Source organism: Molothrus aeneus, chromosome 26 (genome assembly GCF_037042795.1).
Source record: "Molothrus aeneus isolate 106 chromosome 26, BPBGC_Maene_1.0, whole genome shotgun sequence".
NCBI classification, from domain to species: domain Eukaryota; kingdom Metazoa; phylum Chordata; class Aves; order Passeriformes; family Icteridae; genus Molothrus; species Molothrus aeneus.
Window position 1 is genome coordinate 4,858,266 of NC_089671.1, and position 15,839 is coordinate 4,874,104.

The 15,839-nt window shown below is 40.8% G+C and overlaps 1 protein-coding gene across 1 annotated transcript in view; it reads right to left on the reverse strand.

The window, feature by feature from the left end:
- Nucleotides 1-15,839, reverse strand: part of ANKFN1 (ankyrin repeat and fibronectin type III domain containing 1) — a 66,176-nt gene that overhangs the window by 26,367 nt on the left and 23,970 nt on the right. The window contains exons 6-8 of the mRNA XM_066565981.1: nucleotides 6,162-6,259; nucleotides 5,471-5,561; nucleotides 2,076-2,183 (exon numbers count right to left, since the gene is read on the reverse strand). Coding sequence (XP_066422078.1) covers nucleotides 2,076-2,183; nucleotides 5,471-5,561; nucleotides 6,162-6,259 — 297 coding nt within the window. The remainder of the gene's footprint in view (nucleotides 1-2,075; nucleotides 2,184-5,470; nucleotides 5,562-6,161; nucleotides 6,260-15,839) is intronic.

Genomic DNA, 15,839 nt, shown 5'->3' on the forward strand with positions numbered 1-15,839 from the left:
AGCACTGGAGGCAGAGTCAAGGATTGTCCTCAAACAATGTCCAGCTGTTTACTGACAGCTCTACAACAGATGGGGCAAACAGAGATCCCAAGATTGGCATTGACTGGAATGTGGTAAAGGGAATCATGGCAAAGAACAGAAAAATGCCTGGGCAGGTCCTCAGCCTGTGTGTAAACAGCAGGGCCAGGCTGACTTCCACCCTGTCAGTCAATCATGCTAATATACATAAATTAAGAATAGAAATCAAGCATCTGTATTACATTTAGTGAAAGCTGTTATTTGGGGTTTTCTGAGAAGCTTATCTCAGATCCCTGATCAAACTCCTCAGATTCCACTGAGGTTGATAAATATCTGAATAAAATTTGAGTCAAAGTGATGTCATAATTCTTACTTTTCCTGCAAACTTTGTTTTGATTTCTTACCAAATGAGTAAAATAAAACAGATTGACATCATCATATATTTAAGGAAAGTTCCAAAGGTTCTCCTATGATGATACCATATTTATCCAAAATATACTACTGTGTAATGCTAGCATTACAAGCAATTATGAGATTTTTATTTGGTTGGAGGCAAGGGTGTTGCTCAACCTGACTCCAGTGTGGTACTGCCCCATGTGAGGTCCCACACCCTTTCAGGAACAGAAGAAAATGTTCTGAGCTAAACACATTTTCTGTATTGTAATTTATTATTCAAGGAAAAGGTGTTAGGGAATCAACAATGAAGTGATCTTTGCTCAGTTTTGAGACTGGGGTTAATTTCAGGAGCAGTGAAATTTTATAAGAAGCAGGCACTGGTGTCAGAATGTCAAAAGGAGGTATTTTCTGCATGATGTTTATAACTGCTTTTGTTCTGGGCTGCTATGTCAGTAAAACAATTTGTACTAAGAATATTTTCAGATGTTCCATCACTTAGTCCCTGTTGACTTGAAAGGTGGCCTGAAAGAGCTGAGATAGGCACTAACTCCAGAAAGGAAAAACTGTATCACCAAAAATCCCTTCTTTAATAGCACAAAAAGCCATGTAAGAGATAGAATACATCATCTCTATTTTCAGTACCAAGACCACCTGCAAGTGATAATGTTTGCATGAATTTTAATTAGAGAAACAACATTTTGTTGCAATATCTCCTTTCCAAGCATCATAGATGAATAGTTTAAGTTGCTATGGTTACAATGGGTTGTGTCAGACTATGGATCAGTGTGATGGTTACAAATTTGCAAGTAAAGAACAAAGGCTGCATCTTTTCATTTCAACCAGATGATTTTAGCTCAAAATATTTCTATGATTTTAAATCGGTTGATGCAACTTGACATATCAGTCATACTAGGTGAAGAAAAATGAAAACTTCATGATAGTTTAACTTTTCTGTTTAAAGTAAGTCCCTTTGCAATTTTTATTCCAGTTAGAAGTTTATTTTAAGAAAATAAATAGTACTTTTCAACAACCCATACAGAACAGGAGTTTTTATATAGGCTCTAAAAAGAATGCCAAGATGTTGCTATGGCTCTTGAGCTATTCAAGACACAGTCTGTTTCTCATGAATGAAGATCGGCTGAGATTTGAACTCTCTCCTAGTTTTGATCCATTCTGTTTTGAAATGTAGCAATCTTATCTTCCCATTGCATTGTGCAAGTATTTTTCATTATGGATTGGCATGCCATCCACTTAGTATCTTCCATTTGGAGGCAGCCAATTCCTCCCTTTTGATCCAAACCAGTTGTTAACTGTCTAAAGTATTTCTTTATATGAAAAAATAATAAAGCCTTCCTTGAAACATTTTAGTGGAATCCCGTGTGAAACTAATTTGTGGGGAAAAACAAATCAGTAGGTGTGTAGAGTATGGAGAGAGAAAGCCTGTGCCTGTGTGTGTGCACGTTGCAGCCTTCAGACCTTTTCATCCAACTAATTTCAAGGGTTAAGAGCGAGATAGTGTGCTAAAGTGATTCCAGATGGGCCAACATTAATATCTTTCTTTTCCTGATGAACGAGAAGGTATGACCTAGTTAGAAAACTGCTAAAAATGACAGGCACCAGCGAGGCTCCAGCCGGTGCCCAGCAGAGCCACTCCTGCTCACCTCTGCAGCTGTGGTGCTGGTGCGCGGCTCGGACCTGCTGGAGGAGCCTTTCCAGGGCCTCCGTGTGGCCCCTGTGCCGAGGCTCTCTTCCACTGCAGTCTTTCCAGTCTAGTGAACAAAGGAAATAAACAGAAATGAAACAAAAAGGTGCAGGAGAGGGTCTAAAAATATTTTGTTGCCTCTGGTACTTCTCGGCTCTAGAGGAGTTTTACATCTCGGCAGGCAGGAGTCGTTTTTAAGTCTGCTGTAACCTGTACACTGAGGTTTCTTTGCCTTGTGCCAGCTGGGTGATTAATCACAATGATTATTAACAAAGAGCTCACAAGCAGCTCTGAGAAGCTCCTGTAGTGTCTGACTTGACGATGGCTGTTTCTCTCCATGAATGGGCTCTGGTGCTGCAGTAAGGGCTGCTCTCAGCCTGTCCTGGCACTCAGCCCCTCACCAAGGTCACACAGTGTTCCTTCTGCGACTGCTGACAACATCAGGAGGCTCCACAACTCACCTACAGTTCTGCAAAGCAGAGAATGAACATCTTCCTACTCCCAGATCTTGCCCTGGAGCCAGAGAAACATGCTTAGAGTAAAATCACTTCTGGAGATCTGCTCCCAGCAGAGGCCTGAACAAACGCTGGCAGTTCCTGCCCTGGAGCCATGGGCTGCTCAGCACTGCACTCCTGAGGCAAAAACCTGCTGCGTTTGTCCCACACACATTCAACCTCCAACAGACTTTGTTTTCACTCACTTGTTGCTAATGAGAATCTCAGGCTTCATTTTAAAAAACAAACTCATCATAAATAGGAAGAAACTGCGTGTATCAGAAAGGAGCTCTTTAATTCCAGACTTGGCTATTTTCATACTTTGATTATAATGAGAAAAGCTCATTGCACCAGTTTCCTGGCCCAAAGGAATGGTGGATCAAGGTATTAAGAGATCTGTCTGCACAGGAGACATGCTCCCATCTTGCTGGCACAGAGGCTGGGTACGTACTCATAGCCACCAGCAGTTTGCTCACTCACTAAATATACAGATCCAGTTTCTAGTGCAAGTTTGGACTCAAGCATTCCTTCCAATGGGCTCACTATGCCAGGGATATAAATACCTGTTTATTTACATTTAGTGTAGCAGCCAGAGTAAGCCCCATGAAAGGCTGGAAAGAGAAGACATTTGGTATCCTGATAGCCTGTGGGCAGTGTGACAGCCGCAGAGGGGCTGTCCTGTGTGCTGTGTGCTACTGCAGACATCAGGGCCAGCTGCATTTACTGCTCAGTGTGGGGAAAATGTCCTCAGAGCTCCTGTGAGCAGCCAGGAAGGACCAGCTGGAACTCACAAGTATCAAAGTGTTTGGTGTTTTCAGACTGGTAGAGTTTCAAACAAACAACACAACAAACCTTGTGATTTCTCTGTCCTAGTGGTTTCCAAACTTTTTGAACCTCCACATTGCTGACTACCTTGAAAATGATACAGAAACCAGACTAGCTTCTGTCATTGTCCATCACTCACCTGATCATGAATAAACCTAGAAATATTTCTGTCTACTGGGATTTCACAGAGAAGCTGCACAATGCTGGCCACCACTTTACAGGCTGCCGCTGTGTGTGGGGGAAGTGGCAAGTGCTCTCTGTCATCACACAGAGACACATGTCCAAGAGTGTCACCAGCCTTTGATGCTCTGGACTGGGTCAGCATCAGGCCCTGAAGCTTTCCTTTCCTCTGCATATTTTCATGGCTGCTGATACAGACAACTTTGTAGAGCATTAATGTATTCCCATTTAAATTTTAGCTCAGGGCCATATTTTGTTATGCAGCACTGGTGTAATGTCAGCTTGCAGCCTCCTTGCCAAGCACAAATCTTCTGCTTTTCAAAACCAGTGGTGAAGGCAGTCATGTGAATAGGGAAGTTCTGCCCCCAGTAACTGCAATGGTAAATTACATCTTGTCTCTCTAATGTGAGTATTACTTAATGAAAAGATTTGCATTTAGGCTCTGCTGGTCTTACTGTAAAGCTTAAGCATGTGGCCCTAAACCCAGCAATTACAGAACTTTCTGTGCTCTTAGCACCCTGAGATACTGTACAGGGGGAATGAACAGAATTCTCTCCATGGCATTTGTGCTGGTCCACTGAAATCGGCAGGAAGATTTCCTTCACACCCCAAAACTTTGGAACTGGCACATAATGTCAGATTTCAGAAGGTTAATAGCAGGGGACTATAAAAAGGGAAGAGAATGCAATATGCTGAAAGCAAAATTCACATCATACAAAGTTGCAGTCTTAAATACCACCTGTCTTGCCAGGAGTGCTCCTTCTTTGGGGATATTTGGCTGAATAACTGGCAGCTACTGTGAAAGAATCTGTCCCCCAGCTGATGTAAATTTTGGGTTTCTGGGGCCAAGTCCTGTGTAGTTACACCTGGCTATAGTCAAGGTAATTGCACATTACCAAGTTATTCAGTTATCCACAGTAGATTTTTTCCCCATTATTGTAGCCCATTTTTGTTCTCAAGCAGAATATTTCTTTAGCCTAGTTCTGGTAGAAAACACAAGAAAAAAGAAATGAAGCAAAATGGGACAATAGTAATGCAAAAGCCTTATTCATCCAACCCTCTCCATTATGACTACTGAGAGTAGGTACAGCTTGTTATATTTTTTCACATTAGCATGCAAGGTTATTAAATTGCTACATTAGCCTAATAAAAACTTGTGTTAATGCAATAGAAAAGAGAAGTCCCACTTTACTGCATTAATCAATACAAGGGGAGCTGTAATACACTGAGCCAGTTTGGCAGGGAGCACTAAGTCTTGAAAAGCAACTAACAATACAATGTGATTATAATAGATTAAAAATTACACATGACAACTCATAGCCCTAATGAAGTTTGAGAAGACTGCCAGAGGTTGGATCAGGAACATTTTCTTTTTGACATTTCTGCAACATTTACAGGCTACATCCTACCACCATGTGTGTCCACACTGGAATATTTTATGTACAGGATGCTGTAAGAGTGGTCCAGTGAATGGGATCTGTAATGCTACAAGGTAAAGCATAAAACTACATGAGATACTTGTAAGTATTTTGCTTCTAGCAGCTCAGAATCAGGTTTTGATCTATTAATGTACTGATAAATGAAGTTCCATATATCAGAACTCTACTAAGAGAAATGAAGATTAAAATATTTCTAATTTTTTAAAGTGTTAATGACTAGAAAACAATTTTCTGTCAAAGGACTGGAGAAGAATAGAAGCTGAGACAAAAATATACATCAATTATTATTTTGCTTAATTTTTGAGGGTTGGAAAGAATTGAGTTTTATTATTTATTTCACTCCTAGATGGCATGACAATTACATTGTGAACTCCAACATCACTAAGCAAACTGGAGGCCAGACCAACCCCACCTACTTGAAGGAGAAGCATATTCAGGAGTAGATTTGCATGGAGGTCCCCATCCTCTCATGTTGTATGCTGAGACACGGACATAATATCTCTGGCCCTGCAAATGGAAACAACTGGAGTCAAAACTATCACTGCATTCAAAATCTTGGCTGTAACAACTGCAAAGCAGTGCCTCACAAAGGTTTTTTTTCAGCTTAAATAGTTTTAATAATTTAAATGCACCATGATCAGTGCTGCCAGTCTATTACAAAGATTTGAGGACAAGGTTTGAGACCCAATTCTGTTTGGTATAAAATAGATATACAAAGACAAATAACAAAAATGAGAATGACTGCCATCAACATGTGCATTTCTGGAAGAAGGAGAAGAGAAAGAGTTGTTATTTGAGGTATTGGTCATCAGAGTCAGGTCTAGATTTCTCAAGAGCCTTTGATCTGCACTGGTTATCCCATGATCCAGAAAACAGCAGCTTTTGCTCCAGTCTTTCCCAATTTCTCCTGAGAATGATAACTCAAAAACTGGTTCTATTCCTTTGTGACTTTTGGATTATGGCCACCAGACATATTGTGCTCAATCACTGGAACATGTTCCTACAAGAAAGGCACTGCAGTAATTTCCAAGGGTGGTGGTGCAAATTCTCTTTGTATCACTGTGGGGACCAGGCCATGAAGGTCTAAATTAGTCCTCTGGAACTCACCGTCCTGAGACCTGTGATGGAGCACCTCAAAGAGTGAAGATTATCCATAATTATTTCACCAGCCAAAGGAGAAAAGTCTTCTGAAGAGCTCCATTCCACTAGAAACAAATAGCAGGAGAAAATCAAGTCAGGTACCAGTCCAAGCAAAGAAGCCAAAGGACTTGAATCACTCACAGGTTAACTTTTCTCCTAGCAGTTTCCCAGTCCATGTGGGTACTAAAAGTCATGTTCAACAGTAATGTATAGCAAATACACAGTGATTAAATTATATCTCTGTGTATGGGAGATAAACCCAAAATATTGTTCAAAACCTTTTCAGGAAAGAATGCTTAAAAATAGACTGCAATACAAATTACTTTGAGTTACCATTGTGCTCATTTAAGCAGTTTCCTTTTAAAGACAGAGAAGCAGTGGAAAAGAGAAGGTGAAGGAATTGGACCTGTTAATGCCATTTGGCAGTTTATACATCCTAACCAACAAAAACCATTGGATTTGCAATGACTTGCATTGGATTTGCACAGGTGGGCATGGGCAGAGAATCCTTTTGGCTCCTCAGGCCCACAAACTACCCTTGGCTAATTAGGATAGAAATATTCTCCTTGGACCAGACACTCACTGGAGCTTCCTGGTTGGTTTCAGAGGTTCTGGCTCTCCTGGCCAGGCCTGCTGCAGCTCTGGTCATTGCAATTACAGAGCTCCACCATGACCTGGTAAGCTGAATCCACTTTCAGAGGGATTTGGCTGCTTCTGGGCTGACAGATCCCTCCCATCTTTCCTTCAGCCCAAATTGTGATGGACACCTTCACCAAAGTGCTCCTGTCTCTCCTGTTCCTGCTGAGCTCAGGGGTTATGCAATCAGCAGTCCTGCTGTCCATACTCTTCCTCAGTACTTGAAAAAATTACTCTGCACATAAAATAGTATTGAGCAGACCAAGAAATACTACTGGATTATTTTGAAAAAAGAATATGTGCAAGTGAGGAACAGATGGCTGCAGGCAGGAAACCAGCCTTTTTTCTTAAATTATTCCATATTAATGAGAGGTACCATCCTGGTTAATCCTGGAGTCATACCTCTGGGATTTAGTGACCTGTACCTTCAGATTCAAACTTTCAGGAAAACCTATCAAAACCATAGTGAAATTAATCTCTTGAATTATTCTACAGTAGAAACCGGGAAATCTCATGAATTTCCTGGATTTACACCAAAGAATTCAATATAAAGCTTTCCTTTATTTCCTAAAATCTATTCACAAAATAGTTTTTAGAAATTTTATTTGTATATTCATTAATACTGGAGTTGATAATTTAGAATAGATCAGAGGATATAGGTATTCTAAATTCAACATGTGGAATTTTCATCTTCTGGCAGTGTCATACTGGTATTTTCACGTTAAAAGAAAATGGCTTCAGAGAATTTCTTGTTCAGCATATATAACATTTAACTGCCAACACATTTTTCTGAAACAGCCAAGTATCAATAGCACAACTCATTTTTCCCTTCTCCCCTAATCACTCCTTTTCTATGATTGCACTTTGTTTCTATGATTGCACAGCATGCTCTGCAACATTTTTGTGTTTGCTGCAATGAAAAGAAGATTGGTTTTTTATATTCTCATTGAATTTTTTCACTGTGTATTTTTCTAGTTTTCCACGGGTTTTAAATACCTAATTACTGCCACCTTTGGTGAAAGCTATCTCTGCACATTAGTAGGAAAATGTAGAGACTGTTGCAGTACTGTATTGTAGGGTTTTGTTGACAGTTTAATTATAGGAATACTTAAAAGCAACATTGAACTTGATGGCCTGTCAGAGTTTCCATTGTAAACCGTGATTTTCAAGGTTTCTAACTCCACTCGTATTAAATTGCTGCAGACACTGTACACATGCTGCAGACTTAGACATGTTTTCTGTTTTCCAGAAGGAGAAACCAGAAGGAAAAACCCTTCTCAAGCTGCTGAATGTATTGTCAACAGGCTTGCAGTCACTTCAGACACCATTTTTCTTTTCAAGGATTCATGTCAAGCAAGACAGTGTCACTCAGGACAGATTCTGCCAGCAAATCCTGCCTTCATTGGAATCCCCAAACGTGCCCCAGTGTCCTGCTCCAAGAGAGGGGCAGTGGTTGGGCCACACTTTGGGCAGCACAAAGCAAAAGCCAAGGATGAGAGAAGTAGCTCTAAGCAGCTTTTGATCCTCCCAAATTTTTAACTGTTCCATGGACTGGAGGCTGCCCAGACATAACCTGGTATTTTGAGAGGCATATTTAAGTTTGGGTAACTTACACAAACAAACTGCAGCCCTGTCCTTGATGTGGGAGCCCTTCCACTTGCATTTCACATTTAGAGGAGTGCTCCCAACATTTAGAGATGCTGGCACACTGTCTGAAGAGGAGTTAATGCCTTAATCTGAGCAGGATTGCAATCCTACCTGTCTACAAGCCTGTGACCAGCAGGAACACCACAATACTGGTGTTGTGACTAGCAACACATGGCAGCTTGTTCTAAGAAATAATCAAAGGCTGCTGAGTTCAGGGAGAGACACTGAGTTTCCAAGGAGAGAATGGGCTGACATGATCCTCAAAGCCATGTCAGGAGCAGCAGGGAAGTTTGAGAGGTTTTGTGATAGTAAATCACAGGGCCGTGCTCTGATCTCCCAGGACAAGCTGCTGCCCCAGCTGGTGTCAGTGAGCTCCTGGGTGCTGGGTGACACTGGGATGTCCCAGCCCCTCGAGGGACAACAGCTGCCTTGGGAGGGTGTCCCAGTGTCCCAGTGCTCGTCCTGCCTTGAGGTGCACCCTGGATGCCCCGTGGTCTCCCCACCATCCCATCCTTCACTGGCTGCCAGCTGAGGCTCAGCCAGCAATGCAGCCAGCAATGCCAGCATTTTGCTTTCTTTTTAGCTTAGCCAGTGGTGTCTGAGCCCCATGGAATTGAAACACAGGAATATGATATTTGCCTGTGGATCAGGTTATGGTTATCATGGTTGAGAACCCTCCTTTTAAAGGATATTTACCTAACAAGATGGTGTATCCAAAGTTACTCAAAACTTAATTTTCAAATATATTTATTTTAAAACCTCACTTTTGGAAAAAACCCGTCCCCCAGTTTCAATAAAAATTTCCATAACTGAAAAATAAATATTTTTTCAACAGCTGTGTTGGAATAGTGCCTTCTTTTTCCCCTCATTTCAAAGTATATCTGTCATAAAGAAACTCATAACAAGTTTTGGAATTTTCTTGCTTACTTATAATTTTAACAAACTTTTTTCCTCCCATGATTTTACCAACTCAAGTGAGAAGATGACATGATACAGCTTTAAAGAAATGCAAATTGATGGAAATAATTTATCACTTAGGTTTATATCTCCTGCTCTGCATTGCCAGTTTTTAGGTCTCTACTGTAATGGTCATCTAAAAATAATACAGAATATTCTGCTATACTGATTCATTGGGATAGAAACCCCCTATGAGGACATGGATACCAGTTTTCCTATTTTATAGAAGTGAAAATTAAGTAAGGAGGGGTAGAGCACCTTTTTCAGTCAACAGGCCCCAAAACAAGGGCAAAATCCATGTATCAGGCCAGTGTTGCTCCCACTGCCTGGCCTTGTGGGATGTCTGCAGCTGTTCCTGGTACCAATACAAAGCCACTCACTCATGGTCTTACACTGGTGAAGGATCTGGACCTAAAAATGATCTAATTTTGCATGAGCAACCCATCATGAAGATTTAGCTAAATCTTTGCCTCCTTTGTGAGAGGGAGAGTGCTAGGAGAGAGCAAACAGAAATTACCAACCATTTGTGTCACGCTGAAGTCCTTGGGACTTTAAGAGGGAACAAAAGGCTGCCTCACCTCAGCATGTAAATGCTTAATTATGAACATGCTCAAGTATAGAAAGCTGAGGATGAAGAGGGTCCTTTATAAGAGCCCAGGAACAGGAGCTGGTCTTGTAGACTGCACCAACTGTGCTGTAAAGGACCTGAAAGCTGTTGGGTGAATTAAGGATGGAGCATGTTCCAGTCCTGTTCTGAACACCCCAAAGGGCTGCTTTGTTGTGAACGCTGAATGTCTTTGCTGTTGCGGCTTTCCATCTGACACTTCATGTTATGTCAGAGCAGGGCTTTTTTGTGTGTTTAATATATTGGTGACTATGTGTTTTAATGAAGGTGCCCTGTATTCCAGAGCTAGCAAATGCACGATGTGTTGCTGCGGTCGCCAAGATAAGTAGTAATTTTTAAATAAACAGCAGTATAAACAGTTACATAAAACTCATGTAAATTGCTGGCACATAATTTTAGACTGGCTTAAGTTATGTAACTTACTTGTGGCCAAGTTTTTTTTTTCCTAGGGTTTTTTTTTTTAATTTTAAATACTCAATTCACGCACTTTAAAATAAAGGGAGAAGTTTATTTTCACCTGTTTCTTTTCCACTCACAATCCTTCTGTTATACTGAGCATGCCTTTAGCAGCTTCTCAGAGAGACAGGCAGGCAGATAAAGGGCAAAGGGAAGACATAAAACACCTCCTGACCCTATTGTAGATTCATTCAGGGAAGCACCTTCTCCTGAGTCAAGTAAATAGCCTGAGCCACTGTAGAATTTGTTTCTTGTCTTGACATTTGTTTTTCCTTGCACTTATATTACTGAATTGCTGAGTAGATTAATTAGATTGAAGGACAGGAGTTCTGTTGCTGCTTCTTGGGGTCTGCAGAGTAGTGTATGGAGCTGGAATTCTGGATTTTATTCCTGCATTTGCCATTGACTTGCTGAGTGACCTTGGGCAGTGCATTCTGTCACTCAAGCTTTTAAGGCAGGCTTGAGCAGCGAAGGTTCTGTCTCCTTCCCCTCCTCCCATGTCCAGGGCCTGGGCTGATGGTGGTCTTATCTTGTGTTTCCAAGGTCCAAACAAATAATTGTGTTATTTATTAGCTTCCTTTGAAATAGAAAACAGACAGAAAGCACCACCAGAAACCACTTCACGCCATCTTTCTGGTTGCTGTTCTTTAAAAAATTTTAATGATTTACTCTCATAATGTCTTAGCTGTTGGATTTAAGGGCATTAAACTCTGCCATTCATATGAATAAAATCAGGATGAAAGACCCTAAACATATATTTATCAAACAAGTGAAGAGACCTGAACATTAGTGAAAAGCAGGAATCTGTTGGTAGAGACCAGCTCTGATGGAGAACATTGTTTGCAGTATTTGGTCAGCTCCTCCTTGCTGTTTTCAACCGTTGTCTCCAGCCTGATTTAGGAAAGGAACCCAATGTTTTCAGATTTTCAGTTCAGGCTGTGTTCATGCCTTTCTCATGTTTGGAAATCCTCCAAGAAGTGATAGGAGAAAGACAAGTCATACCAGCTGTAGGGACTACTGACAGCATAATGCTTCCATTAGGAAAAAACAAATGTTTGGCACTGAGCAGTTTGTGCAAACACAGAAGTTAAAACACAGTCATGGCCTAGGACTTGGATTTCTAGGTACAGCTTAAATTAAAAACTGTGCTCTAAACTTCTCTAAATACTAATCTTTATTATTTTGGATCTTACCTATCATTTCAGTTATTTCTGTAAACTTAACCAAGGCTCTTTGTACTGGGTTAGTACAAAGAGAAGCATCAGTAAAGCTGAAGAGGAATGAAAAAAGATGCAAACAAACAGCTCTGTCCCCACCTGAGGCAAACAAAGCACTGCTGTGGTGTGGTAGGAAAGAGCTGGAGGGGGATTTAAGGGCCTCTCAGCAGAACAAGACAGAGCAGTGCAAGACAGTACCAAAAAAAGCATATCTAGACTATTCCTAGAGAGCACATCTTCATTTGGAACTTCCACAGCTATAAATCTTCACATTACTTATTTCAGATATTTTTTCTTTTAATAATCAAATACTTTATTTGCAGTAAATCTTCTTCCCAACAGCTCTGGGCTCCTTTGCGTTTTACGCCTGCTAATAATAACCAATGATGTTAAATAACCTTTCTTGTGGCCCTGTTTCTTGATATTCCTTTGACCCAGGCCAGAATACTCTATTTTATGTCTTGACATTTATGGGAACCATTATGACAGCAGGCTGGGTGCCAAAGACACATCTTTGCTTGATCATGGTTTCATGACTAGTTCATCTTAAAGCAAATCTGCATTATATAAATGATTTATAAGATACTATTTTTACTGAATTTTAATAAAATTCTCACCAAGAGAATATAAAAAGAAAATTGATCTTTTTTCTCAAGTATTTGATTAGCGTTTTCTAAATCCCAGCAATTCTCTATCTGTTTGCAATAAGGCCAGCTATCCCAGTACAAGAAGGAAATTTTTTCCTCTGTTAGTGAAAATGACATTTCTCACTAACATTTTATAAATAAGTAAGAAAATGTGCCATGTGGGTGCACATGCAGCCTTCCAATGTGGGCCAGTGGTTAGAAAGCTACAATGGATTATAATAACAGCCAAGATTTGCTTCTCAGCCCTGAAATTACAAACATACCCCACTGTGGCCGTGGAAGGAAAAGTGGGAGAGAACATGTGTGAGAACTGTGAGAGGGGATTGAAGAATAAATGGGGTTCTTATGCAGAGGCTTGACATGCTAGAAAAGCTTGGCTTGGATTCTGCAAGCTTCCCCTCGCAGTGGGAGCGTTGCTCTCCTGTGCTCTGTGCAGCCGGAGCCACGGGGAAGCTCCCACGTGAGGGGCGAGCGTCGGCGCAGCGCATGCACGGGCAGGCTCAGCTTCAGCCCAAAACGTGACGTTAAAATTGAATTAATAATCAGCAGCTGGGAAAATGCACACCAAAAAGTAATCTATCACAAGGTAGGAGGCAAAGCAGAGCACTGCACAGCATGGGGAACAAAGGAAGGAAGTACTCAGAGGCTAATTCAAGGAATCTGTTTAATGGGATTCCACTCCTTGTTCTCGAGTTCCTCTGTGATATGAAAAGGGCCTTTGCTGCATAGACGTTGATTAAACATATTTAAGGCTTTTATTTCTTTATAAAGTAATCCCTGCAGTAACATAAAGAGCTTTCACCTTCCCGAGCAATGCAGACAGATGTGGCAGGCAAACCATCCTTGATTTAGGGAGATTTTACTTAATTTAATTTATTGAAAATTAACCCAAATTTCTAATAATTCATTCAAAGTAGAAGAAAGTAAATATAATTAGAAAAACATCTAAGTGAACACCTTCCCATCATCTTTCCTAGACTGAGCTTGATATGCTTGTCCTCCTGCTCTCCTACTGTCAACTTCCCTTCTCTCTGTTGTGGCTTTTACTCATTGCTGGGTTTTCCATCACACTGAGACATGGCCAGGCCAGCTGTGAGCAGCACATGGCTTCTCCTGACCTCCTCCCACTCCTTCAGTTGCCCCTGGCTACTGGAAACTGCCATCCATGCCCAACACGGCACTCAGGAGGGAGCCCAGTGGATGCTCAGGTGTGAACAGACCAAGCTCAGGCCTGGGTTAAGAAGGAGCTCATGGGGGAGCCAGCTGGGTGCTCATTAATAAATTAACTGGGTGCTTGTGCACAGACTGACGGGGTGTTCATGCCTGAACTAACTGGGCACTCATGCAGCAGGAAACCCTGCAGTTTATGCTCAATACACAAGGTAGGAGGTTGCAGCAGATCCCAAGACCTGATTCCAAATTTACAGACAGGCATCAGTTCCGGGGTCAGATCTGATTACTAGTACAGGATCAGGCTTTGGCTGGGGAGGTAAATAAGGTCTAGATCTTTGATGCTTGTCAATGGTCCAAGAAAGTCCATGATGGGCCAGAGAAGACTTAAGATGAAGCTATGACCAGGGAAACTTTGCCATAAACCCTTTGAAGACATTCTTTTTTTGTTTAAGTCTTCACTAAGTCTTCATTCCCAAATCCATTAATCAAAATATCTGCTAAATCATTGACCTCCTTTAAGACAGAAGCTGAAGGTCTTGAGTCCCAGTCCTGCCACTGACTACAAGGAACTCACCTCTTCTGTGCCATACCTATGAAATGGAAGCTGTAACAGCCACATACAAACAATTAAAAAAACCTCAAAACTCAATAATTTTGGTAAGTCAAAGCAAATGTAAAAGGCAAATCAGTGTCTAAAATTCAACATCATGATATGAGCTTTTTTCCTCAGAAATGAAGGCAGACAAAAGTAGAGACTGTATGTCTGGGTTTTCTCATAGCTATTCATCCTGAGCTGCTGTTCAAAATCCTTATAAAACACAAAGCAGGAGGAAAGAATGATTCAGCTGAATAACTGGTGTTTGATTAGCTACATTAGTTAATTACACCATCACTTAGTATGTGATTCATGTTCAAAGGTGATTTTAAATACATAACAAACTTAAATAATAGAAGGTCTTAAATTTTATGTAAAGTCCAGCACATACTACAGACATTGACAGGAGCTAGAAATAGAAAGGTTTGTTTTAACTTTTATACATTTCTGTACTGGCTAGGCATAAAAATAGAAATCAAATTGCACAGTCCTGTTAGCTACCAAAATGTAACGTGCAAATAAAGTGCCCGGGAGACCTAATAAAATGCCATAAATGAACTACTGTAAAAAATATCAGACCACACCTATTCAGCAGGATAAATTCAAATGTCTTACAAAGAAATGTATTCTCTTTTCTTTTTATGGAGCAAGAACTGTTTTGAAAAAAGAGAGAATGAATTTCAAAATACACAAAGAAACTTTGAATAATAAGTGGAAAGGGCTCAAGACCAAGTGCAGAATGCTGCTCAATTCCACTATGGACTGGACCAGAATCAAGCAGTGACACAGCATCTACTTTAGAGAGACAGAGGTATTATTATTAAAGCACTTTATTTTCATAAGACTCACTTCCACAAGCATTCATTTCCATAACCAGGGTTCTTCTAGAAGTTGAAGAAAGCACAGGCTTGCTGCTTTCCACTCTGACACTGCTGTGGGAGCAGATAGTTGCCACCAAAGTGGAGAAAAATATATGTAGATATGGATATAGAGATACAGAGATATAGCAATATATCTGGATATTTAGGTCTTTGAGGATCACTGCAGGGAGCCTGCTATGGAACAAATCCAAACTTGGTCAAACATGGAAGGCCAACTTTTGATAAACATATCAAACACATAATTAAAAATGTGGTATCTGCTGTTTGTATGTGTTCATGGGGACAAGCAGAAGCCCACACAAAATGATGAGATTATTTGGTTGTGAAAGGATGACCCCCAAGAATAAAACATGCAGAATCACACAAAATTTATAGATCACTCCGGTAAAGTCTTGGAGGTTTTTCACACTGAAATCTTTAATGTAAATTTTCCATCGACTTGGTGAGAAGCCAGCTGAGAATCCCAGATCCAGGTTTCTTTGGAGCTCCAGGGCAGGTCTCACACAGGCCCAGACTCCTCATTCCTGAGCACAGGTGCTGACCCTGAGTGCAGCTCCCCCATCCCTTACTGAGACTCCCAGTGACAACAGTAAATTGTACTGGTCTATTCTGGACTGGAACTGACCCTTTTCATGCAGCCATGTGACAGCAACATCCTGGGGCTACTGCATATCCAGCCAGGACTGAAACAGTGACTCAAAGACAATTATTCTCATTAAAAAAAAAATAAATCTGAAATGGATCACAAAATGCTTCGGAAGAAAGGACGCAGGGAACGACATTTTCTCAAAATTTAAGCAAAACATGACTC